Genomic DNA, 23,457 nt, shown 5'->3' with positions numbered 1-23,457 from the left:
AAATCCTAAAATGCTGGACAGAAACAGCTAACACAGCTTGTACACATTTAAAAGTAGGAAGCAGGATGGCCTGAGCCTGCGGGAAGATAGTGCCTAACCCCCAAGCCTCCACCGTGCCCTGCAGGAGCTGCCGCCCGAGGAAGGCAGAGGCATGAGTGCTGCTGTGGTTTCTGTCCTGGGACCGGGTGGGCCCTGGGGAGGGGGGCTCCGGTTTCCACCTTCACTTCTGGAGCTGCTGTGGTCTCAGGGCCCCAGTGGATGAAGGCCGGCCAGAAAAATGCTCCAAAGCCTGGCCTGGCTGCTTCCTAAGAAGGAGCAAGCACTGATTGCCACCAGGGGGCCGGGACACAGCACAGCTTCAGTGCCCTTCACGTGAGTCCTGACGACAGATTGGGCCCCTCCGCCTCGTGCTTGATATATATGGGATTTATTTGATGGTGAATGTGAGGCTTAGACCCCAGAGCAGTGCTTGCCTTGGCTTTTCCAGCAGTTTCCAAGGTCGCAGTAGTGGTTATAACAGGAGATGTTTATTGGTGATTTGCTCGAGGACGAGCTGGCTGATTGTCCTCTCCTTGATTTTCCTCCCTGTCCTTCTGGAACCTTCTAGATCATCTCTGAGCATCTTCTGATTTGCGTTAAGTCACACAGGGAAAATGACGAGTTGGCTTTGGGGAAGGGTGTTGCGTCTAACCCTCCCCCACCCCCGGGCTGCCTTTCCTGTCATTCTCGGAAGTCCCCTGTGGGTTGTCTCTTTTCGGAAGATGGTTTTTTATACGGCGCAATTTTCATTAGCAAAACTCTTTGCGGGATGGAAGAGTTAAGTCTGTGAGACTCCTTTTCCTCTCAGAAATCGGGCCCGTCTTGCTTTATTTAGTCAACACGAGATTTTCGGAGAAGCGGCTCTCGCGAAGAGACCGCCGCTTGCTTGAGAACAGTCTGCCAGAGCGTTTGGGAAGGTGTGAGTCCGGTTACAGGTGTTTCTCCCGAACGCAGGAAAACATCTGCCATAATATTTGGCAGCTCGGGGAGCCGGGGCTGAGTGCGTCTGGGTGGCTTCCAAGCAGACGGAGTTGGATGAGGAGAGAAAGGAGACCCTGGCCGCCTCATTCCCGTGGGGGAGGGGGGAGGTGCCCACCCTGGAGCTCCCCGCTACCTCCCCCCTGCCTCCAGCCTTACACTTTCCACTCCTTCTCAGAAACCTGTTAGTGGTTTCATAGGAGCTATTGGGCACGCATTCTTCTAGACGGTCCTGCTTCAGTCCGAGGACTTGAACCTGAAAGGCCGTGTTCATAAGCAGGGTGAGCAGGTGGACCCCGAGGGTGACGCTCTCACCCCTGAAGGGACGTGTCTGTCCCAAGGGCAGAGCCTCTGAGCGCCAGCACGACGCAGTGTTAGGTTTTCTTCCTGACAGGATGGGAAGGAAGGAAAAATGGCCCGATGGGTTGACTAATCCTGAGTCCTGAGGCCTCAGGCGGCTTCCGTCTAACGCCAAGCAGCCCGGCGCTCCCCACCTTGAGGGGCTGCCATAGCCCAAGCTCAGGAGGTCCTTTCTGATCCTCAAGCGGTTAATTTTGTGGGCACCCCATTCAGTACTTGGGGGTTTTGGACACTCTAAGCCAAAGGACAGAATTACTTGCTAAAGATGTTTCCTGTTTTGGGTGCCAGCAGGGCAGTGATCCAGGGTCCGCGTGGGGAATTCTGGAAAGCAGAGCGTTTGCTGTACAGTTTGACCCGCGCCCCGTGCCCTGTGGCCCCTCGGACGAGGCACCCGGCTCCATCCCCGGGGTCTGGGATGTGACATAAACGTAACTTGTGGCCAGAGCACCTGGAATGGGGCCTGGACAGACATTGACAAATGCGGATGTCCTCTAAGAAGGAAGCTGTAGGAGGAACGTGACACCAGAGGGGCCTTGTTTCTGGTCCACTCTGTTCCTCCCGTCCTGCCTGGCCCGTCACGCTCTCTGGCCAGCGGTGGTGACAACGGGGCAGAGCCCTCCTGGCGCGCACCCCCCCCCCCCATTTTGGCCCTAAAATCCAGGACTGAAAGGGGCGGGTGACAAGATGGATGTGGGCAGGGGCTTCGCGAGGGTCTCTGGTGCGGGCCTTGCGTCAGGCCGAGGTGTGACCTGCCGGCGCGCCTGGCAGCTGGGGCCTGTGCTCCGGGCGAGTGCCCCCAGCCTCCGCAGCTCTGCGCGGGGCAGGCCTGCCCACGGCGGGCCCGCTCCGCTTGCCAGCTCGGCCGTGCCGGGAAGCGCTCTGCTGTAACCAGATAGCGCGGTTTCCATTCGGTTCTGGGCTCCGTACCGCCCTCCTGGCCGTTTGGATGTGTCTTCTAAGCAAAGGCATCCTGGGGCTGCTGGTGACGCGTGTAAATACCGTCTTGCGTGTGGCCAGGCCTGTTCCCTCGTCGCCTGCCCAGCTGGGCCTTTCAGCCCACGGATGCGAGCGTGCCAGCGGGGCAAAGGCTGAAGTAGGTGCCAGCAGGCTGCTTTTATACATGGAAACCCTACGTTTGGCAGTGCAGCTCATTAAATTTCCCCCGCAATCCATCCCAGGAGGAGGAGGGGATTGAGGGGGAGGGCTTGGGTCTCCTTCCTTCCTGCCAGCGTATTTTTTCCAGAAACCTTGAGACTTTGTCAATATTGGGGGCCATGGTGTTCAGGGACCAGACTGGGGGCCCCGGGCCTCATCCGCGGGCAGTTCGTGGCCCAGAGCCTCAGCTGCGAGTGAGTGGCCACAGGTTTAGGGGACCAGCGCTGGCATGAACAGAGTGGGTCCCAAAGTTTAGTGTGTGTGCGTGTGCGTGTGCACGCGTGTGCATCAGGACACGGCCGGGGGGGGGGGGCTCCAGCGAGAGCTCTGTTCCCGTCGGTGGTCTTGTGTTACCTGGACCCCCAGTGCCTGGAGACGGAGTCGTGCCTGCTTTCCTCTCTTTGGGCAGATTTTCAGTATCTCATTCCAAATAAAACCATTTTTTTTAAATTATCGGTGTTTTTCTTTTAGTGTTTTTTGTTTTGTTTTGTTTTGTTTGAGGGACAGACAGAGACAGCATGAGCAGGGGAGGGTCAGAGAGAGAGACGAAATCGGAAGCAGGCTCCAGGCTCTGAGCTGTCAGCACAGAGCCCAATGCAGGGCTTGAACCCACGAACCACGAGATCATGACCTGAGCCGAAGCCGGACCCTTAACCGACTAAACCACCCAGGCGCCCCGACCGGTGTTTTTCTAAAGTTAAAAATCGAACCTGATGTAGATGTGGGTGAAGACAACACCCTTAGGTTCCCGGCTGTAGACACACGCATCCTCTCGTGTGTAAATGTTCTGAGTGTGCGCTGCCTTCGTAGTCTCGTGACCATGAGCTTTTGTCCCTGTTGGGAGTTCTGGGTCATGGGCCCTGCGGTTGGAGGAGGGGAGCCTGTAGCTTCGTTCTGCATTGCTTCCCTGGGACTCTTCTCTATTTTTAAAGAAATGGTTGGGTGCTCATAGGTAAAGCATTCCTTTAGCTAAATTAAGTAACTGTTGGTTGTTCTTTGCGTTATTGGGCTTGAAGTCTATTACAAATCTTAATCCGTGAGAATATGGAAAATTCTCAAACCTGCTGGAATGATGCTTTCCTCTGAACAGATGTAAAGGATGCACACCTAAGTTGCAGGCACTTCTTAGGTTTGCTTCCTAATATCAGGGCTTAGTCGCTGGCTTCTGTTGCCATCTTAAATTTTTTTTTTAAACAGCAACTTTATTTACTTATTTTAATGTTTGTTTTTTTTTTTGAGAGAGAGCGTGAGCAGAAGGGCAGAGAGAGAAGGAAACACAGAATCTGAAGCAGACTTTAGGTTCTGAGCTGCCAGCCCAGAGCCTGATGCGGGGCTTGAACTCATGAACCACGAGATCATGACCTGAGCCGAAGTTGGCTGCTTAACTGACTGAGCCCCCCAGGCACCCTGTCTTAAATTTTTTTTTTAATGCTCATTTATTTTTGAGAGAGACAATGTGAGCGGGGGACGAGCAGAGAGAGGGGGAGACACAGAATCAGAAGCAGGCTCTAGGCTCTGGGCTGTCAACACAGAGCCCAACACGGCTTGAACTCATGGACCGGGAGATCATGACGTGAGCTACCGTAGGTTGACGCTTAACCAACTGAGCCACTCAGGAGGCCCTTTGTTGCTATCTTAAGAAGGTAAATTCTAGATTACACACAGAGAGGGGTGTGTGTGTGTGTGTGTGTGTGTGTGTGTGTGTGTGTTTATCCCTGGCAGGATGGAGCGATCAGGGTTCTACAATAATAAGGTAAAGAATGCATTTGGACTTGAGCAGAACTCATTTGATTGGTACCCCCAGGTCACCTCAAAGCCAGATTTCAGTATCGGCAGAGTTTTGGGCTGCAGACCTGGCCCATCTCTCAGGGCAGCCCATGTTCTAGAATTGTGCATGAGGTTTTTTTCCCCCTCTTTATCCTGCCTGCCTGTTCACATTTAATTTGTCCTTAGCCGTGTGCAGTGGATTAACATTTCATCAGGGTGGATTAAGATTGAACTGACATTAAAGCGGTCTTTTCCTATTTTCCTTCTGTCACTTTTAGGCCATCCGAGGGGGGGTGGGGAGCGGTTGGCGGTTAGTGCTCATCCCCAAAGTCCCCTGGTGAGGACGAAGGACATAAGCCAGAGCCTCAGTGTGAAAATAATTCCCAGTCGCGGGTCGGGAGGCCTGGCTGGAGTCCTCGGCCCTCCTCCTCGGTCTAACGAGTTGTCACATGGAACAAAAGCTTTAGGGGTTTTATTTAGCTCCTAATCCCCACGCTGAGCGAGTTGAGGTCCATGTGAGCTCCCCCGCCGGGAGGAAGGGGGGTGGCGCCGAGCTTGGCACAGCCTCGTCCCCAGGACTCTGGTGCCACGGTTGGGGAGCGAGGCGAAGTTACTGTGAGTGTTGTGTTTTGTCTACTAAGGTTTCTGAGGATCAATAATTTAGGCTGCGCTTTGAAATAGAAAACCCCCAGTTGGTCTTTCCTGCCGTCCGGAAAGGGTTCGATGCAGCACGTCCGTCGTGGTGCGTGTCACTGAAGATTCGCGGAGTCCGCTGCCTCCCCCGCGTCGGCCACCGCCGTCTCCCCCCTTCCGATGCCAGTCCCCAGCCGGCAGGTCCCCATCGGCCGTTCCCAGAGCTGGGATGCTGCCGGGTGGTGCGAGGGCCCCTGGGAGGTGGCCGAGGCCCCGGCGAGGAGCAGCTCCGTGGCGGACGGCAGCGCAGGGGGACCCTGGTACGAGCCGCAGGGCGCCGGGGGGCCCTTCGTCTACCGGGAGGCCTTCTTCAACTCGGTGGCTGGAAGGAGGAGCCCCGTCGCCGACTTGGCCTTCTACGACAGCAGACAGGCGCTGATGTCTGGCCGGGGGGCCCTGCTGCCGCGGGATTACTACGGCGACGCAGCCGCCCGAGTGCCCAAGGAGGCTCGCCACCCACGGGACCCGGGACTCGGCCGGCCGCTGCCTGGTTACGGCGTGACGGGCGGCAGGCTGACATGGGATCAGGTGCAAGGCCGGGTCCCCGCCCTGCAGGATGCCGGGCACCTGTACCGGGATCCCGCGGGTAAAGGGGCGGCTCAGGGGCAGCGGTCGCAGAGCCGGGCCCCCTCGCCCACGCGCTGTGCGGGGGAGCTGGTCGACGGCAGGTTCGCGGCCGAGGCCCCCCCCTACCCCGCCAGCCAGATCTACAGCGACGTCGGCGAGAGGCCCGTGGATTCTGCCCCCGCCAGGCAGCCAGCCCCCACCTGCCTGGTCGTGGATCCCAGCACAGCCACGGCGTCGGACGGCGGCCCTGGGTTGGCCCCAGGAGCCCTGAACCGGGGCTACGGGCCTGCCCGGGACGGCATCTCTAGACTAGTTTACGAGAACTGCGAGGCGGACCTGCCCTCCTCCCAGGGCCCCGGCGGCAGGAGGAGCGTGCTCCCCGAGTTCCTGGCCCTCCTGCGGGCGGAGGGGGTGGCGGAGGCCACCCTGGTGGCCCTGTTGCAGCAGGGCTTTGACTCTCCAGCCGTCCTGGCCACCATGGAGGACGCGGACATCAAGTGCGTGGCGCCCAACCTGGGCCAGGCCCGCGTGCTGGGCCGCCTGGCCGCCGGCTGCAGGGCGGAGATGCAGCTGCAGAGGCAGGGCCGGGCGGGCCCCCTGCCCCGGCTGCGCTCCAGCAGCTTCAGCCATCGAAGCGAGCACCCCGGGGACGTGTCTTCTCTGGGCGCCTCGGCCTTGCAGCCCCATTCCGTGGGGCCCCTGCAGGCCGCCTCCCCCCGAGCCGGAGACCTGGCCCGCCGCCCCTCCAGCGCACCGTCCCAGCACCTCCTGGAGACGGCAGCCACCTACTCTGCCCCCGGGGTGGGCGCCCAGGCGCCCCACTTCCCCTCCAACTCTGGGTACAGCTCACCCACCCCCTGCGCTTTGAACGCACGGCCGGGCCCCACATGCCCCCCACAGACTGGGGTGGCCTCAACCTACCCCGGCCCGGCCACCCCCCTTCACCCAGGCCCCAGGACGGCCTACTCCACGGCATACACGGTGCCCATGGAGCTGCTGAAGAGGGAGCGCAGTGTGGCCGTGTCACCCCTGCCCAGCCCGCATGGCAGCCCCCAGCTCCTGCGGAAGCCCAGTGTCCCCGCGGAGCCGTCCACCCTGCCGCCAGCCGGCCAGAGCCTGCACACGCCTCACTCGCCCTACCAGAAGGTGGCCCGGCGGACGGGGGCCCCCATCATCGTGTCCACCATGCTCGCTCCAGAACCAAGTAATGTCCCCCGCCCCGCCCCCGCCCTTCCTCCCGGGACGGTGAGGGATGGTGTGGGCAGAGGTCGAGCACAGGACAGTGGGGCCTCACATTCTAGTTGCTGTCTTGCCACACCCGTCCCTGCGCCCTGATGCCCAAGAGCACTCCGGGACGAGATGTCATAGTCGACACAGGGTCTTCTCTTGGGTGAGACAGGTTTGCTGTTCAAGCTGACCCCCGGGGACAGCCCTGCTTCCTGTTTCTCTGGTTCAGCTCAAGTCGATTTGGGAATTTGCCTGCCACAACAGTGTATCTGGGAGAAACCCAGACACCGTTCAGGACAGAATGATGCCATTGGCTCGTTTGGGGGGGTGGGGGTGACATTTTCTCCAGTTCACCTTCAGTGGCTTTGGAGAAAGCAGGGTCCTTACCCGGCGCCTCCTGTAAATGGTTGGTTGCTCATTTGCCATCATAAGTGTGTTCTCGCGTGGAAACGCCCCCCGCCTGGTCTCTACTTGGCGTCAGAGGCGGGACGAACCCCCCTCGAGCGAACACCGTGTGTGCTTCCAAGCTTGTGTGTTGAAACGCGATGACAAAATCCCGTAGAACTCCCTGTTTCAAAAACAGACTTAGTCTTGTTGGAATACAGTTGGTCGGGAGTTCTGTTTGCTTGTAGCGAACAGTCTATTTTCAGGTTGTAGAAAGAACCGTCCCCGGTGGTTGTCTTCAAAGTCTGAGACGAGGATAGTTTATTCCATGTGTTTCCTGGGGCATTGTGGGTAGAATCCCAGGTGGCCATCCTCTGAATGACACTTTGAGCTATAGGATCTTTGCTGATGATTCAGGCTGTGCATCGTCTGCTTCCTGTCTTCCCTTCTTGCCTCCCCAGTTTAGAAAACTAAACCCCTTTCAAATGAAATTTTTTTTCCTGAATGGCTAGAATGCTAGGATGGAGGGCTTTGCGTGAAAATCAGATGTACCTTTCTGAACGTAACCCCTTCAGGAGCTGTGGGAGCCTGATCTTGAAACCCCGAGGAAGATGGTCTATTATGTCTGTGAAGCTGGTGACCCACGGCTACCAGGGGGCTGAAATGGCCATTTTGCTTTGTGGGTTCCACCTTCGGGCGGTTTTTCTCCTTTCCGAAAAGACACTGAGCGGTTGGATTTTTCTGTTGTCTCACACCGTAGATTCTGGTTTTGTCTCACGTGTGCGTTTTTTTGAGTTTGATCATGCAGTGTATCTGAGGTTTTTTTCTAATCGGTGTGCGACGGGAGAGAAGTCAGAAGCACACACCGAGAGCCAGTGCACCTCCTCCTTCCCAAACATTCTTTCTTTGCAACCAACTAATTTGCATGGCGATGACATTTGTTGCTCCAGTAATTTCATCTGATAATGGCCGGGCTTGCAAAGCGGATCTGAAAACATATTCCTTAATTATGTGTTGCTAAGCAACGGGAGAGTTTGGTCATAATCACAGAAAGATTATCTCCTCATTGAAGTCCTGGAAAGGTTTTGCTGAAGGAAGACCTGTAAAATCGCCTGATTTTCTCCTTGTCCCCCTCCCCCGTTTGTTTTGTGCCTCCTTCTCGCGAAAACATGCCCTGTTACTCGGGTCTGGGGTAAGGGATATTTAAGTTGTTTGGAGTCTGACTGTTAACACACTGCTCTGCAGACCCAAGGATATTGATTTTTGTTTCATTTGCGTGGCAGCAAGCCAGTGCCGAGGACGTCTGCCAGCAAAGAAATTTCTCTGTCAGATGATCTAGCCCTAGCAGCCGTCTTCCTCTGCGTTCCTTCTCGTGCATGCGTGTGTCTTCATGAGCCTCCCCTGAGAGCGGCGTGCGGGGACCTGGGGGCAGGAGCCCTCAGCCTGCGGAAGTGGCGTTTTGGGGGGCAGGCTTCACAGAACCCACGGTCAGACTCCCAGCAGCCGCTTTGCCCCCGCGGGGGGGGCCATTTACGGTGAAGGGAAGCGGCCCAGACCTCGAGCCTGGAAGCCCGGGGCTCCTGCGGGGCAGCCCCAACTGCCTCCCCGGCTGGGCCACGGCCATCTTCAAGTGTAGCTCTGGCCGCCGCGGCCGCTCGTGACACAGACAGCAGCCATAGGCCTTGCTTTTAGTCTTCACCTAACTCCGAAGGTTCCCCGTGACCTGGAGGGGCAGGGAGGGCCCGGGAAGGGGGGCCTGGCTCCTCTCTTGGGAGAGGGCCTCTGTAGGTTTCTGGGGGTGGTTCGTTGGGTCTCAGGTGCCTGGTTTTCTTCTCATGGGCTTTGGCCGTCGTAACACTAACTTGCTTTTCTCCGTCTGCCTGCTTCGTCGGGGCCAGCTCTGCTGGTGGAAATAACAGGCTGGGGGCTAGTCCGTGGCAGGTTCAGGGTGGCCAGAGCAGAACGGACCCCGTGCAGCCCGCCAGCCCTATGTGACCCGGGGTTAGGGGGTCTGCACATCAGACCTGCGAGAGCGCCGGCACCTGCTGCTCTGCAGTCCCTCGCGCTGACCTAGCTGACTCGTGGCACCAGCGGCAGAACCTCTAGAGGCTGCGACCTGGCAGCGCCCCCTCCCCCGCATCACGTGGTGTCGGTTCTGTGACAGTCAGCGGGGCACCTCCCGTACACAACTGTCACACAACTGTCGTCAGAACCTGTCTTCCCCAAGTTCAGCGGAGCGCACAGCCTGCAGCCTGCTCTGCCGGGGCTCGCCCAGCGCTCAGGGTCACAGATGAGAAATGGGGGCTTGTCTGTTTCCTTCCAGGCATTTTGCTGCTAGCAGCTGGATTCATGAAGCGTTGTGACCCCACATCTCATAGCGGGGGGACATCTGCCCCGAGGACCTTTCAGGATGCATCCATTTACACTGGGGCTGTGGGGACATGGGTGGTTGTCACCACGTTCTCGGCCATCAGAGCTGGTCACGCGTGTGGCAGTGTCAGATGTGCTAACATGTGGTGTGCACCTGGCCTCCTAGGTAGGAAGACCCCCCCCCCCAGGAGAAACCCCCAGTCTCAGCAGAATCGGAGGATTGGCCCATGCACACCTGGTGCTTCCTTCCTTGTCCTTGGCTCTCGTGGAGGGACCCTCGGCATGTGACGGTCTGTGCTGACACCGGGTCAGAGAGGCAGCTCCTGGGTCTTGACGGTGATGACTCTCAAACCGTCAGGCTGGAGGGAGGTCACCAGGAAGCCCCAGAGGCACCCAGTGCCAGCCATTCACACCATTTCATATCCCAGAGCAGAGCCAGAAGGATGGGATGGGGACTGGGGACCGTGACCCTGAGCTGGCCCAGCAGGACAGCAGGATGACGCCGGCCCTTCCGCTGAAGAGCAGGACTTTGGCAAGACCTTGCCCTTTGACGAAGGAGTGTGTGAGGGAAGCCGGGAGACCCTTGGGCTCCTGAACGCAGACCACAGACCAAGTGGGGAGGCCGGGAGCTTTGTGGTCTCTTCCTAGCTTCGGACTCCTCCAGGCATGACTGCCTCTCAGACCTTTAAAGGCGGCAGCGATCCCAGCCACACAGCCAGACTTTCCTGGAAGATGTGCAGAGTTAGGGACACGAGGGGCCGAGACAAACCCACATTCGGGGTGAGGATCAGTGCAGTTATCTGCCCAGGAAAAGAGGAAGCTGATTGAGCCCTTTACTATGCGGCCTTTGTTTTTTCCTTAAAGTTGATTTATTTTGAGAGACAATGCAAACGGGAGGGGCAGAGGGGGGGAAATCTCAAGCAGGCTCCATGCTGTCAGCACAGAGACTATTGTAGGGCTCGAACTCACGAACCGTGAGATCATGACCTGAGCCGAAGTCAAGACTTGGGCCCTCCACTGACTGAGGCACCCACGCGTCCCGACCATCTCCTTTCTCACGTGACCTTTTCTTTATTTTTTAATTGCATATATTCGACATGTTATGTTGTGTAAGTTCTAGGTGCACTGTGTTACTTTGATACATTCATATACGTGCAGCTATCTGTTGAAAATTCTGTGTTTGTATCCTTTGAGTATATACCCCAAAGTGGAATGGCTGGATCATATAATAGATCTAGTGGTAACTTTTCGAAGAACGTCCATACGGGTTTCTGGGGTTGGAACAGTTTACGTTCCCATCGAGGGTGAACATGTTCCCTTTTCACCACCTTCTCTCCAGCACCTGTGGTCTCTAGTCTTCTTGTTGGTAGCTGTTCTAACAGGTGTGAATTGATACCTTGTGATTTTGAGTTGCATCTCCCTGATGATTAGTGATGTTGAACATCTTTCCATGTGTCTGTCTGCCATTTTGGGCTCCTGCTGTGACCTTTGCTCGACCCTAGGACCCAGGAAGCAGACGGGAAGTCCTCCTGGCTCGTGGTTTCAGATTTGTGCCTTGCAAATATTTTCTTCTGTTCTGTGGCTGTCTCTTCACGTTCTTGATGTTGACCTTGAAACACAAATGTTTCCATTTTGATGAAGTCCAGTTTGTTTCCTTTGCTTGCTTTGTGCTTTGGTATCTGAATCCAAGGTCATGAAGATTTATGCCTGTATTTTCTTTTAGAAGAAAGAGTTTTACAGCATTAGCTCTTACAATCTAGGTGTTTGAGCCATTTTGAGTTCGAATTTGCAGGGGAGTGTGAAGTCGGGGTCCAGCCACCTTCATTCTACCGCATGTGGGAGTCTAGGTCAGTTCTGTTTGCATTTGCTTTCAGGGGAGCAGAGCTGCCCGAGGGGGATCCAGGGCCAGGGCAGTGGGGAAGCCACACACTAGATGTACTGCATTTGGTAACTAATCTTCCAAAGAAGATCGGTAACTTTTTTAAGGAGAGAAAAACAGCGCATATTAGAAGATTTTCAGGCATTTGGAGCCAATTTCTTGCCTCCAAGATTATATGAGTCAAGAATTCTAAAGCTCTTTTCACGGGAGGCTTGTTGGTTCCTAGGAGCTTGGGGTTTGGTTTGTTCTTTAGATTTCTGAAAGAGAAATAATGCTTGGAGCCCGTAACTGATGAGCCCGTGTTGGCGCTGGAGAGCCTCCATGTGATTCACCATGCTGCGGTTGGGTGTTTCCCCCACTCTAGGGCGGCCGTACACAAAGAACTTTCTAGTTGTTTTTCAAGTAAAGGGAAAAAACAGTCTGTTCACTTGTACTTACCCCCTCCACTGCTCAAGGAACAGGAAGGTACACTGCAGTTAAATTTAGCCAAATAGCGAGCAGTACGCAGTGTATGAATAAAACAACTTGTCGCCAAATTGTTAGGAGAGCATGAAATCAAACCTGTAAACGCCCGTCCCCGCTGAGAAGGTAGGCGGCTCTGGGGACATGTTCTCCTGAGAGCAGGTGAGAATTGATCCCAGGATGGTTTTGCCAAATGTGAGCGGAACACCTTGTTGTTTAAACAAGATCGCGGCTGGCGGAAGAATCCTGGTGTGCGGAGTTCGGACGGAGAGAGGCGGGCTCCGGGCAGGAGCTCTGGCTTCAGGGTCCCCATCACCGGCGGGGCCACGGGGCCAGTGAGCGCTCCCTACACTGACCACATGAAAGCATCACTTTCCACAGGGCAGGGTAGGGGGCGAATCAGCCCAATAAATAGTGAGAATGCTCACCATTCTGGAACATTCGACAGAGATTATCCCATCTAAAGTCCTGAGAACACTCCGGGTGATGCCCTGTGAAGATGACCAGTCTTGAGGCTCAGAGAGTTAGTACGCTGGCCCAGGCCACACCGCAGGGTGGGACGCGAAGCCAGCTTGTCTGAGGCCAAGCCTGTCCTGAGGTCCCTGCACCGTGATGGTCACAGGCTCGGTGCGACAGTCAAGTGCACAAAGCTGGGAAGGAGAAACCAGCCCAGGCTGGGAGCGGAGGTCTGTGTGAGCAAGAGCGGCGTCAGGTGGGTGGCTTCCGGAGGAGTCGCACGGTGGGTGCCCTGAAGCTCATTTCCTCAAACATGACATGGGGTGACGGGCTGCACTCGTCCCCAGAGACCCAAGCACCATGGCACACCACATGCTGGCCAAGGCTTTGCTCATGGCCACGCTTGGTGCACATGTGGCTCCCTGGGTGCCTTCTGCATCCCTTCGGTCCCCGGCTGGTGCCCCACATGCTACACGGGACCCCGACTGCTGTGCCCCAGAGCCAAGTCCCTTTCCTCTGTGCGGTGCTGCCTCGGGAGAGCCAAGGAATTTAACTCTCCTGTGTGCTTTAGCGGAGTGTACACGTCCTTTAGTCCAAAGGGGATTTAAGACTAGCAAATGAGAGCAACTCTAACACACAAGGGAAGAATCGAGCAGGTGGCGAAATAAACGGAAGAAAAGATGAAGCTGGCTGATGAGGCCGGAACCCAGAGAGCTTTCCCTGCAGGTTTGCGCAGGAGCCCAGGCGGGAATTTCGCTCCGAGCTAGGAGAGAGGCAATGAGATCCCTTAAAAGTCCACATCGTGCCCAAGAGGGAACCTCGGAGCCCCGTCGCTCAGAAGCAGCGTCCTCTGAGCGATCCCGAGGCACCCCTGCCCTGGACCACCCGTCCGCAGGACCTGCCCTAGCTGGGTTTGCACTTGCCACCATGTCACCTCCCCGTCATGGCCCAGCCTGCCCCTCTGCGTTCGGGGGCTCCCTGATCTGTGACCGCCTCCTGCGTGCTGTCTCCTCATTTTCACACTACATCTGTTAGTTTTCACCGGACCTCCTCCCGGTGCGATTGCTAAACTCACTCTCGTGCAGGTGGCGGGGAGGGGAACACTGCCCCCGCAGGAGTCTGACTCCCTCCCCAGGGTGTCCGCCTCTTTCTCAGGCCGGCCGGTCCGACGGCCTCGCCAGGGCCGAGGGGAAGTAGTGATTTTCCTCAGCTGAAGGGGGGCTGTGCCTGGAGAGGTGGGCCCGGCCGCCCCCCTCCATCCACGGGGCTCACAGCTGACCTCTCGACCTGACCAACTTCCCCCCCCTGGGGATTTCTCTATTAGATGCTTTTTCATCTGCTGGAATGAATATTGACTTTGTGATGGGTTCTAGTGTTTTCCTGCGAACTGGGCTTTGAGCCTGGAACACTTTAGAAGTCATTAGATGTCAAGAAAAAAAAGTTACAGAGAAGAGCGGGGAGGGGACATCACGCCAGCTGTCGTGCTTGGGAAAATCCGCTTCCTGGCCCACTCTGGGGCCCAAGGGCAGCGCACTTGGCCGCCGGCCCGCCGGATAGCGAGCCTCTTAAAGGGTCTTTAGAATCCTTTTCCTTTTTGGTCTTCGGGACACATGAAACAAACCGAGTTAGCAAAAACCTTGGGTTTCTGTCTCCCGGCCCGGCTCTGGTGGCTGTCATCACTAAGAACAGGGCGCTATTTTGTTTTTACGGGCCCTGGGCCTGGGCCGTTCGGTCAGCAGAGTAAGCCTGGGTCTGCCAGGCTCTTCCAGGGGTGGACCCAGTGGCTGATGTGCTGACCAGGAAGCGCCAGGGTGCCGGGCACACGCGGGCAGCCCGAGGGCCTCAGTGAGGCAGGGCGGTTCCCGGGTCATCTGAGCACCCACTGCTTCCTGTCCAGGCCCCAAGGCGAGTGGGGAGGACTGTCCTCAGCCTGGTCGGGGACCCACCGCTCCAAGGGCTTCCCGGGCCCTGTCGTATGCCCATCCCTGACCTTGCTGTGTCTCAGACGCTTGTGCCCCGGTGTCCCCCAGACTCTGTCTGCTACACCCCGCTGGGTGCGAGACCCTCCACGTGCCCTCAAGGAGAGAGGGAGGGTAGGTGAGTCCCTGCCAGCGGCGGCGGGTTGCCCGCGGCCTCCTGGGAATCCTGCAGTGTCCGCGCCAGCCCTGCGTGAGCCAGGAACACGCACAGCGCGCAGGCCGAGAGGTGGGCGTACAGAGCCCGCCCCCGCCAGACTCTTCTGGCAACTGCCCCTGCTTTTCTCATCTTCGTTTCATTTTATTTTTCTCAAACAGCCCGTTCTGTTGTTGCCATGGGCACATTTTTAGAACTTGAGAAATGCTCTGATGAAACACCCCAGAGGCCTCTGTGGCGGCCCCCCACACTGTGGGCAGGTGCGGCCTTTCTGGCAGTCTGGAGGGACCGCCCCATCCCGCCTCGGCCTCGGTGGCCAGAGGGAGCCCAGCAGGGTCCGCGCCCCCGCTCCCCAGGGCTGGAGCGGGGTGCACAGATGCAGCTTGCGGGTCACAGCCCCGGATCACAGTGTCTATGCGCCCCAGGCCGACAGGTGCACGTTTTTGCAGGTCCCACTCAGGAAAGGCTCTGTGTGGGGAAGAGCAGTCATGGTCCTTGCTTGCAGCCTTCCTGCCGAACCCAGCGGCAGCTCTCTGGTGTAGGACGTGGCCCTCACGGTGGCAAAGCACAATTTCTAGGGAAGCAGTGACCTTGGCGGTGTGTTGGTCACGTGGCCGCTGTGGTGTCTGGCACCGTGTACAAACTTTACAAGTGATAAACAAGCCCTGGCCCGGTAACGGAAGGAGGGGAGCAAGGAGGTTTCCTTGGGGGGCCGTACTTCAGAGCCGCTCCCCGCCTCTGCCACCCCCTCCCCTGGCTAATCAGAAGCCCAAGGAAACAGACATATGGCAACTGGTAAATACCCTACACACTCAGAGTATTTTCTAGGAAAAGTACTTGGTGTGGGAGCCCTGGGCGGCGAATACTCACTCTTCTTACCTCTGGCCTCTTTCCAAGAGGCCTGATGGCCTGGCGGTTTCTCCAGTTAGTGTTTTAGAAGGGACTGAACCCCAGCACCACCCTGGTCAAAGCTCAGTCCTCTGAGCGCATCCCTCCCCCACGGCCTTGGGGAAACACTTCCTCCTGCCGCGCCTCCACGTCCATCCGGGACACCAGAGCCGCCTCCCAATGCCCTGCCTGGCCAGACGCCACCCTCAGGTTGCTTCTTGTAAGCATGGTCTTGGAAAGCCTCAGGCCCTGGAGGCCAGGGGTTAGTGCATTCAGGGGCAGAGTCCAGCGCGAAGCCCGCATTTGCTGGACCAGGTTTCTTATCAGCCAGGCCCACGGGTGTATGTTGGGTCTCAGGACGCTTTTGAGGAAGGACCTGGTGTCCCTGAGAGCGGCTTGGGGAATGGGAGCACGCACTCTGTTTGCTCAATGTTCTGCGGTGTTCTCTGACTTCTGGACACATCCCTGCAGTCTTTGTGGTTCTGAAGGCCCCAGAGGCACCGGCAGACCCGAGGGGCATGGGTGGGTACCACCCGGAGGGTACCACAGAGGGAAGGGGGTTTGCTTCCTTTGGTGCCTCAAGATCATGTTGAATGGTACTTACTGCCCTGAAATTCATCTCTTGGGTCCCAGACTCCAGAGCGACCCCACGGGGAAGCGTCTGCCGCTGCTGTGAGAATCCCCAAGTGATGAGGACACTTGAATTGGTGGCTTCATGGCTGGCAGGTAGCCAGGGTGGCCCTGGACGGAGAGCCTGCCGCCCCACGTTCTCCCCTCCGCTGCTGGGATCACCTGTCATCAGGCTGGGTGGGCCTCTGGCCCAAGGCATGCTGGGAAACAGGAAGGTGAATTGTGACCTCACCCAGATGATTGGGCCTCAGGCCCAAGGCATGCTGGGAAACAGGAAAGTGAATTGTGACCTCACCCAGATGGGAAGCCAGTGGGTCCTTGAACCTGGGGGTCGGCTGTCCCAAGCCCAGTGCCTGCCGCCCTTGGACCAGATTATCCCTCCAGCCCATCCTCCTTCCTTCCGCGCTCCAGGACCACCCACACGAGACCGGCCTTTGGGGAAATGCAGAACACGAAGCGCATTTTACCACAAATAGAAGCAGAACCTTGCATCCTTGGCTGTGGAGATGGGTCCTGCGGCTCCGTGCTTGGCTTTCTGTCTCGTGGTCCCTGTGGCCCTGAGCTGTTGAGGCTCGTCCCTCCTGCTTTGGGAGCTCCTTCAGGGCAAAGGGATTCACCAGAAACTCGGGGCTCGGCGGCTACTGGTGAGGGTGACAGTTCCCACCTCAAAGCCAGGAGCCACTGTGGAATGGCTGCCCGAGCATCGCAGGGCCGGGGGCCTCTGCGCGGGGGAGTGTCCACGTGGACGATTTCAAGCAAGCGATAAATGGCTCTTGGTTTTGTTACCGGGCTCTGTGGAGAAAAGGAAACGTTGCTGTCCCTTTTCTCTGTTCAAGGTCCCCAGTGTGGTGAGGACACTGCACAGTTCGGGCGGCTGGGACAAGCTCCCCAGGTCGCTCTAAGGAACCAGTTAAAGCGAGAACAAATGCTTGTCTTTGCGGAGGTACAGAAGTGCTGCGTTTTGTTCTGAACTGGATGCTGTGGTTCCCGCAAGCACAGACTCCTCCTGTCCCAGAAGCCCCGCAGGAGTGCGTGCACCGGGCTCACTGTGCTCGCCCAGCAAGCCTGTGTGGCAGTGGCTCATGGGAGCCTGTGAGCCGTCTGCGTGGCAGGCCTTCTGTCCACCTGTTACCTAGCTACGAGAGGAGGTGGCCTGAAGGCACCTCCCTGGGAGGGCCCGTGACTCATTAAGATCCGTGTTTTATTTAAGAAGCTAATCTGCTTATCCTGTGGCCATCTGAGCCTCCCACCGACTGGAGAAGGCTAAAATCCGAGCTGAGGAGTGGCTTACAACCAGGCGCCCCCGTGGGGCACGGCCAGCCCTCCGGGGAGTCACCCCCAGCAGCCCGGCCCCTGGGTGCTCAGAGGGCCTGGAGAGGCCAGGTTTTCCCACACTTGGGTTTTTCCCTAACGGCTTCTCCCAGAGAGCACTGGGCCTCCACCCGTCACCTGGTAATGTGTGCGATGCAGTGGCTTTCAGTATGTCCGCAGCTCGGGAAGACATGGCCTTGGGAGACCCGGTGCCTCGGCCGCGCTGGCGCTCCCGGGACAAGGGGAGCGGGGGCCTCACATGCGGCGTCTGCCCCCCACCCCCACCCCATTGTGCTGTGCATCCCTGGAGAGAGCTGGGGCAGTGGCTGAGGGGCCACACGGGGATGGCGTGGCCATTGCCGCTTTCTTAGCTTAGAAAGTGCTGCATGCCTTTCTCTTCCCCGGCGCCAGATCTGAGCCAGGCTTTTCTAGCTTGTTCTTTACCCCTGCTCCCATTCCAGCGCCTGGCCTAGGGCCAGCCCTCCTTCAGGGTCGAGCAGAATAATTCTCTGCTGGGCCAGGACCTCGATGGCCCTTGGCGGAGGCATCGCAGAGCTCGGGTTCTGTGGGTCGTGCTCTGCCCGCAGGCCGCTGCTCACCCATCGGGCGCCCTGTGGACCATGCTGCCTTCCTGGGTCTTGGAGTCGGTGGAGTGAAGGGTGGAAGTTGAACTGCTCACTGCCTCACAGGGACAGCGACCTCCGACACGGGGCTCCTGGGGCCCGACCACAGGCTTAGCATCAGAGAGCCGGGGGGGGGGGGGGGGGTCGGGGGTGTCCCGAGGGAGACGGCCAAGAGCTGGGGGCTCGTCCAGAAAGTGGGAAGACAGGAATGTGGTCTTGACCTCCTGTGGCCGGGCCCCCACACAAGGACGCTGGTGACCGGGCCTTCCAAACCACAGTCGTGCTTGGGGGCGCCCACCCCGCACAGGCTCCGCCCCCGGGGGGCTCTTGATTCTGGGCTTTAAAAGAACCGGGACCTGGTGAGATCTAGGGACTCGGTGCAGCAGGACAGTCGGCTGGCCCCACCCCTGCGTCAGCGGGGCCAGCGCGGCCTTGCGCTCAGCGGCCCTTCCTCCCGGGTGCCTCACACCCGCAGGGGGCGCGCGGTCCAGTGTGACCGTGGAAGTGATGCCGCATCGCTTCTGCCACCTGATGTTGTTCAGGGCAAAGTACAAGGCCCCGGTCCATTTCCGGGGGCGGGGGTGCACTCCACCCTTGGGAAGGGCGGCAGGTGTCCCCAGGTGGTCAGTGGCCTGTGCCAGGCGCAGCCGGGGCTCTCTGCCATGAGGGACATGAATGCAAACCAAGGCACTCGCCCCAGAGCCCAGCCAGTCCCAGGCCCAGAGGGGGAGGCACAGCGGGGTCTGAGCCGGGCTGGGCTTTTGCTTCCTTTTCCTGGAGCCTCCTGCTCCTTTTTACACTCGCAGTGCTCATGTATCGTGGGGAACATTGACCTTCACCTTCCTTTACCAGTTTCGAGATGGGGTTGGGCGTCACGCAGCAGGCAGGTCTCCTGGGCAGCCGGCTCTACAGAGGCTACAGGCTAAGAGTGCTGAGCTCGATTAGTGATGTCTGCCCCGAGTGCAGGAAGCCAGCCTGTGTGTTGGCTTTTCCTCAGCAGGTTTGCTTTCCCTTCTTGTCCATCCTCCCCGAGCCAGGGTGTGCACAATGGCAGCTCTGGTCCAGCCAGAGCTCAACTTAGAGACATTCCAATTTAACTTGCGTGCCAGAACTCTTGGCCCTGATGGAAGCTAACTCCCTTCGTGTTCCTGGTTTCGAAGCCCCCAGAGGAAAGCTCTCTCTCTTCCAACAGCCATAATCCCTGTGCTTTGGAGCCCCTGGAGGGAGCAGTCACATCTGGTCCCCCTGCGGGTCCCTAGAGCCAGGCCTGGGCTGCATGGAAGGTATGCGGTTGGGAAGGAGCGAGGACAGACAGACCCAGCTCCGAGGGGCCACTTCGGAGTGGCAGCTCTGCCTATGAAAGCGGGGAGCGTGGTGCCAGAAACTGCAGTCGGTTCTCAGCCCCCAGGTCGTACGTGCCCATGCATCCCCCCTGGTCCCCTCTACCCAGAGGTTCCCCCCCACCACCACCAGTGGAGCTGTCAGGGTGTAAAATAAGACAACCTGGGAAAAATCAGATTCTCCACAGAGGGGCTGGGCTGGGGATGGGGACTCGGCAGTCCTAGGGGTGTGGGAGGGACACAGAGGAGGCTCTCTCCACCAGGACAGGGTTCTCTTGGCCCGGAGAGCTGCTTGGGGACACCGCCTAGCAAAGCAAGTTTGTCAGATGAAAAGGCAGGGACATGGAAACAGAGCTGAGATTTCTAACGGTAACTGCAGGGCTTTTGGTTTTTTGTAAGTAATTTTTAAAATAGTGCCGCGCTTAGCAACACACATTTTACTACACTCTCTGCCTTGAAGCCACTCACCCTCTTCTCCTACGTCCTTTCTCTTGAAAAGGCCAGGGTAGCTGCTGTGTGGGCGGGGCCTTCCCCGGGGCCTCCAGAGATGGGGGCGGTCACTGCCTTTGCTGACTTTCCAGATCCGCTTTCTGAGCAAATTCCAGCCAGCCGCAAACCAGTAGTCAGATCCCGCGTCTGACAGTTTGGAGCGGATTTTATTACATGACAAACATGTTTACGAGGAAGGGATACCTCTTGCCGGGACATGAGGTTTTGGACCCCCGCCCCACCCCCAAGCACGGTTGTGTCTGCAAGTTCAATGCTGAGTTTCAGATTCAGGTTCATTTATGACCCAGGGTCAGTATCTGGGCTCTAGTTGGGCCCCAATCATGAGTTTGAGCCCTAGATTGTAGAAATGCAAGCCTGTGAAATACACCCCTTATCAGACCCTAGATCCGATTCTGTGCCTGGCCTTCTAGAAGGCGGGACTGCTGAGCCCAGCCGACGAGGCTGGTTTGTGCAAGGTTGCAGGAAGTGGCTTTTTACCTGGGGAGCACCTGCACTTAAGGGGGTGCTGTTCTTTGGGGGGGGGGGGTGGCCCACGTGGTCATGTGATCTGATGCTTGTGGAGTGGTCCGGGCTGGAGAGGCTGCAAGTGCAGGTCTGCATGACGTCTGGGACTGTGAGGCCTCCCCCCACCTTCCGGACCACCTCGCGAGTCCTAGGAACTGATGGCCCAGTCATTTGATCGGCTCCAGGCGTGCCAGGTGGTGCGTTCTGTCTCCGCTCTTTCTAAGACCCGTGTGGATCTCTCGGCTTTTTCCAAGTACTACCTCTAGTGTCAGCTGCCAGAAAGCCTGAGAATCCTGGCAACTGCCTCCAGGCCCCGCGGCTCCAAGTGGGGCTCCACCTGCAAGGCCTGGGGCCTCTGGTGCCCGAGCACCCGTGAAGATCTGGGTTCGAATCTGCGTTCCCAGCAGTCTTGGTGAGCAGGGGGCGGGGGGCCCACGCACGACTCGTCCGAGATCCTGGCCTGCCCGGCACAGGGGTTTGCCGCTTGCTGCCGGGCCCGGCTGGGGTACTTCGGCAGAATCCCGTCCGTTGTAAAAAGAGGCCTCTGCCTGCTGGATGAACGGATTTGTTGTGGCCACTTTGCTTTGGGGTAAAACTGCTGAGTTTCTGAAATCATAAAAGAGCAAAAAAAAAAACCCCAAAAAACCCTCAGGCCGTTTGGCTCTTGAGTCGCAAGCAACAGAAAGCAACTCAGATCTTCAGACCCGACGCACGGCCGCTGTCCACGCCATGTCCAGGAGAGCCGGAAGGTGCGTCTCAGAAACCCCACGGGACCGGCCCTGTCTGCCCCCTCAGTCAAATCCCTGCCGGCCTGTGTGTCACCTGCAGAGGCAGTCGCTCCTTAGAAGAAATCGGGTGCTGTTCAGATGAGGTGGATCAAGGGCCGATGGCCAGAGAGCTCCCAGGATCCTGCCTGGGGACCTCCCTCTCCCCCCGAATCCATGAGGCCAGTGGACTGGTCTTTCCCCGGACGATCAGCAGTGGGCCCCGGCATCCGGTTTGTTCTCCGCTGAATGGCTAGTTTCACATTTTGTTACTTGCAGCTCCAGCTGTAAGTAATACTGGGCCCGAGGAGCTGGCCTCGAGCTGGGGCACTGCGTCCCTGATGGTGAGCACGACGTCCCTGCTTGTGCAGAGGCGAGCCTGAAACCAGGGGAGCCAGCCCTGCAAAGTTAATGTCTGACAAGTTGTTGAAAGGAATGTGCTGATACCTCTCCTGATGTGTCCAACTGCGGCTGGAATTGTTCTGAAATAGGTGGGCGAGGTTGGAGAAAGGGAGTCGTCATCTTGACTAGAGGGCCGCCAGGACCCCCAGATGCTCATCTGCACGTGTTTCCTCAGGCCCTGCTGGGTCTCTGGGACTGTGTGAGGGCTCTCTTCTCGTTCCTCTGGTGTTCCTTGGTACAGTGTGTGGTCTCCCTGGCTGGGAACTGGGAAGGAGCTTCTGAAAGTCCGTCTTGGGGTTGGAGCAGCGTCTAGTAATTGGTACCCTAGCTTTTGGTCACAGGTCTCGGTTTTTAGTCCGTTTTCCTTCAACATTCATTGTGCCTTGGCTTTCTACCCCCTGCCCAAGTCTCCTGGCTGTGGAGGAAACTGGGCACTTCCTCCAGGCCTAGGGGTCAGCCCTTGCCTGGGCACCCTCTTTCCCATAGTCCCTTAAAGGGTTATTTGCAGTAACCTGTCCATTGCATCCTAATACTAAAAATTACTCAAATTGTCAGAAGCACTAAAAAACGTGTTTGGTTAATATGAGGGAAGATGGCCAGTTGATTTGCAGTTTCACTTCGCTGGCATTTTCTGGGGTCTTCTGGGAACCTAGACCCTGACTTCAGCAGCAGGACTGCAGGGACCACAGTGCTGGGCAGGGTGGCTTGAGTTTAACCGGATTCTCTGGTGAGCGGGTGGCTGCGTGCCCTGCTGGGAAGGGACCGTGTGCGCCAGGGTCCCTTCTTCCTTGGGAGTGAACCTTGGCGGCAGTCCGGCTCCACTCTCCCCTCCTCAGCCCTGGGTTTTCGTGCGGCCCCCACGCCCCTCGCGGGAGGGAATCTCACCCACACCCGCCTCCCACGCAGCTGCCCCCGCTCGGCGTCCGTTCCCAGCGCAGCCCCTTCCCGCTTTCCCGTGTCGGAGCCCGGGGCCTCCTGCACCAGCTCTGCTGCAGCCTGCACGCCCAGCCTGGATGAGGGCAAAGGGTGGGCTTCGCCAGAGACGAGGCGACCCAAGCCAAGGAGGGGGGCGATCGCTAGGCAACCTGGAGCTTGTTGCCCAGGTAACAGAATCCACGCTCCAGTGCTGTGGATGGACATCTCGTCATGCGGGCCGCCGGCCTCTGCGGATGTCTAGGATAGCTCTAGATGCCGGCCTCGTGCCTGCCCGTCGTTTTCCTCTGCGGTTGCTTTTTAATTAACAACTTGGATTTCTTACTATGATCTTGAACTCTGCAAATATTGTCTGATTAACACGTTTGTCAGCACCTTCAGCGGGAAGTCAGGGGCGTTCTGCACCCGGTGGGAGGGACGGCCTGGGACAGGTGGGCGAATCTGACCCCCTGGTCTAGGACCCCTGTGCCATGGGAGTTCACCCCTGGGTGCAGTAGCAGGTATGGGCGTCGAGGAAAAACGGCCCTTCAGAATTTGGGCAAACTCTCACCCTTCCTTTGGCCAGAAGGATATGCCCCCAGCCCCTCAGTGCCTCAGTGTTTGCATCTGTTCAAGGGGATGGTGCTGCCGTCTCAGGGATGAAATGAGAGGGTGAAGACCACCGTGTGAATCACTGTCCCCCTTCCTTCCGCAGAGTCAGGGTGAAGGGCCGTGTCCAGGGGTGTTGTCTCAAGATGGCACCACCCTTGGTCTTTGGGGAATCCTTCTCCCCATTTGCACACGCTCACCTTGGCTCTCGTGGGGCTTACCTGCTAGTTGGGCCAAGAACTCTAGCAGAGGGCTCTCCAGCCCCCCAACAAACAGCGTCGGCACCCTGGTCCCCACCTGCCATGTGGGGCCGTGCGGCCGGGGAGCCCCTGGTGTCCTGCCTGGTGCCGAGGGCGTCGGGCTCAGCCTCACACGGCCGCCTTGCCCTGGGGGGCCACGTCGCGGGCTGGGCCGGAGGGGCGCTGGCTCTCGCAGGCCGGGAGGGACTGGGTCACCGGGGAGTCACGGCCGGGAGGCCCCTCCTGAGGCCGGGA

At 58.1% G+C, this 23,457-nt stretch overlaps 1 protein-coding gene and 1 long non-coding RNA gene across 4 annotated transcripts in view; one reads left to right on the top strand and one right to left on the bottom strand.

Annotated features, from left to right (window-relative positions):
* CTBP2 (C-terminal binding protein 2) overlaps positions 1–23,457 on the top strand; it is a 130,245-nt gene that overhangs the window by 94,490 nt on the left and 12,298 nt on the right. Inside the window, exon 1 of one of the 3 annotated variants that reach the window (XM_029932762.1) lies at positions 5,113–6,763. The exons of the other annotated variants lie outside the window; for them this stretch is intronic. Within the exon in view, the coding sequence (XP_029788622.1) occupies positions 5,113–6,763 (1,651 nt within the window). Of the gene's footprint in view, positions 1–5,112; positions 6,764–23,457 lie in introns of those variants that run through there. 3 annotated transcript variants of the gene reach the window in all.
* Positions 14,594–16,174, bottom strand: LOC115285982. Its single transcript, XR_003905786.1, has 2 exons — positions 15,963–16,174; positions 14,594–14,938 (listed from the first exon to the last, which is right to left on the bottom strand). It is a non-coding gene; the product is annotated as an uncharacterized LOC115285982 (long non-coding RNA).

This window comes from Suricata suricatta, chromosome 2 (genome assembly GCF_006229205.1).
Source record: "Suricata suricatta isolate VVHF042 chromosome 2, meerkat_22Aug2017_6uvM2_HiC, whole genome shotgun sequence".
NCBI classification, from domain to species: domain Eukaryota; kingdom Metazoa; phylum Chordata; class Mammalia; order Carnivora; family Herpestidae; genus Suricata; species Suricata suricatta.
Note: the sequence above shows the minus strand (reverse complement) of the source record. Positions and strands in the feature narration are given on the sequence as shown.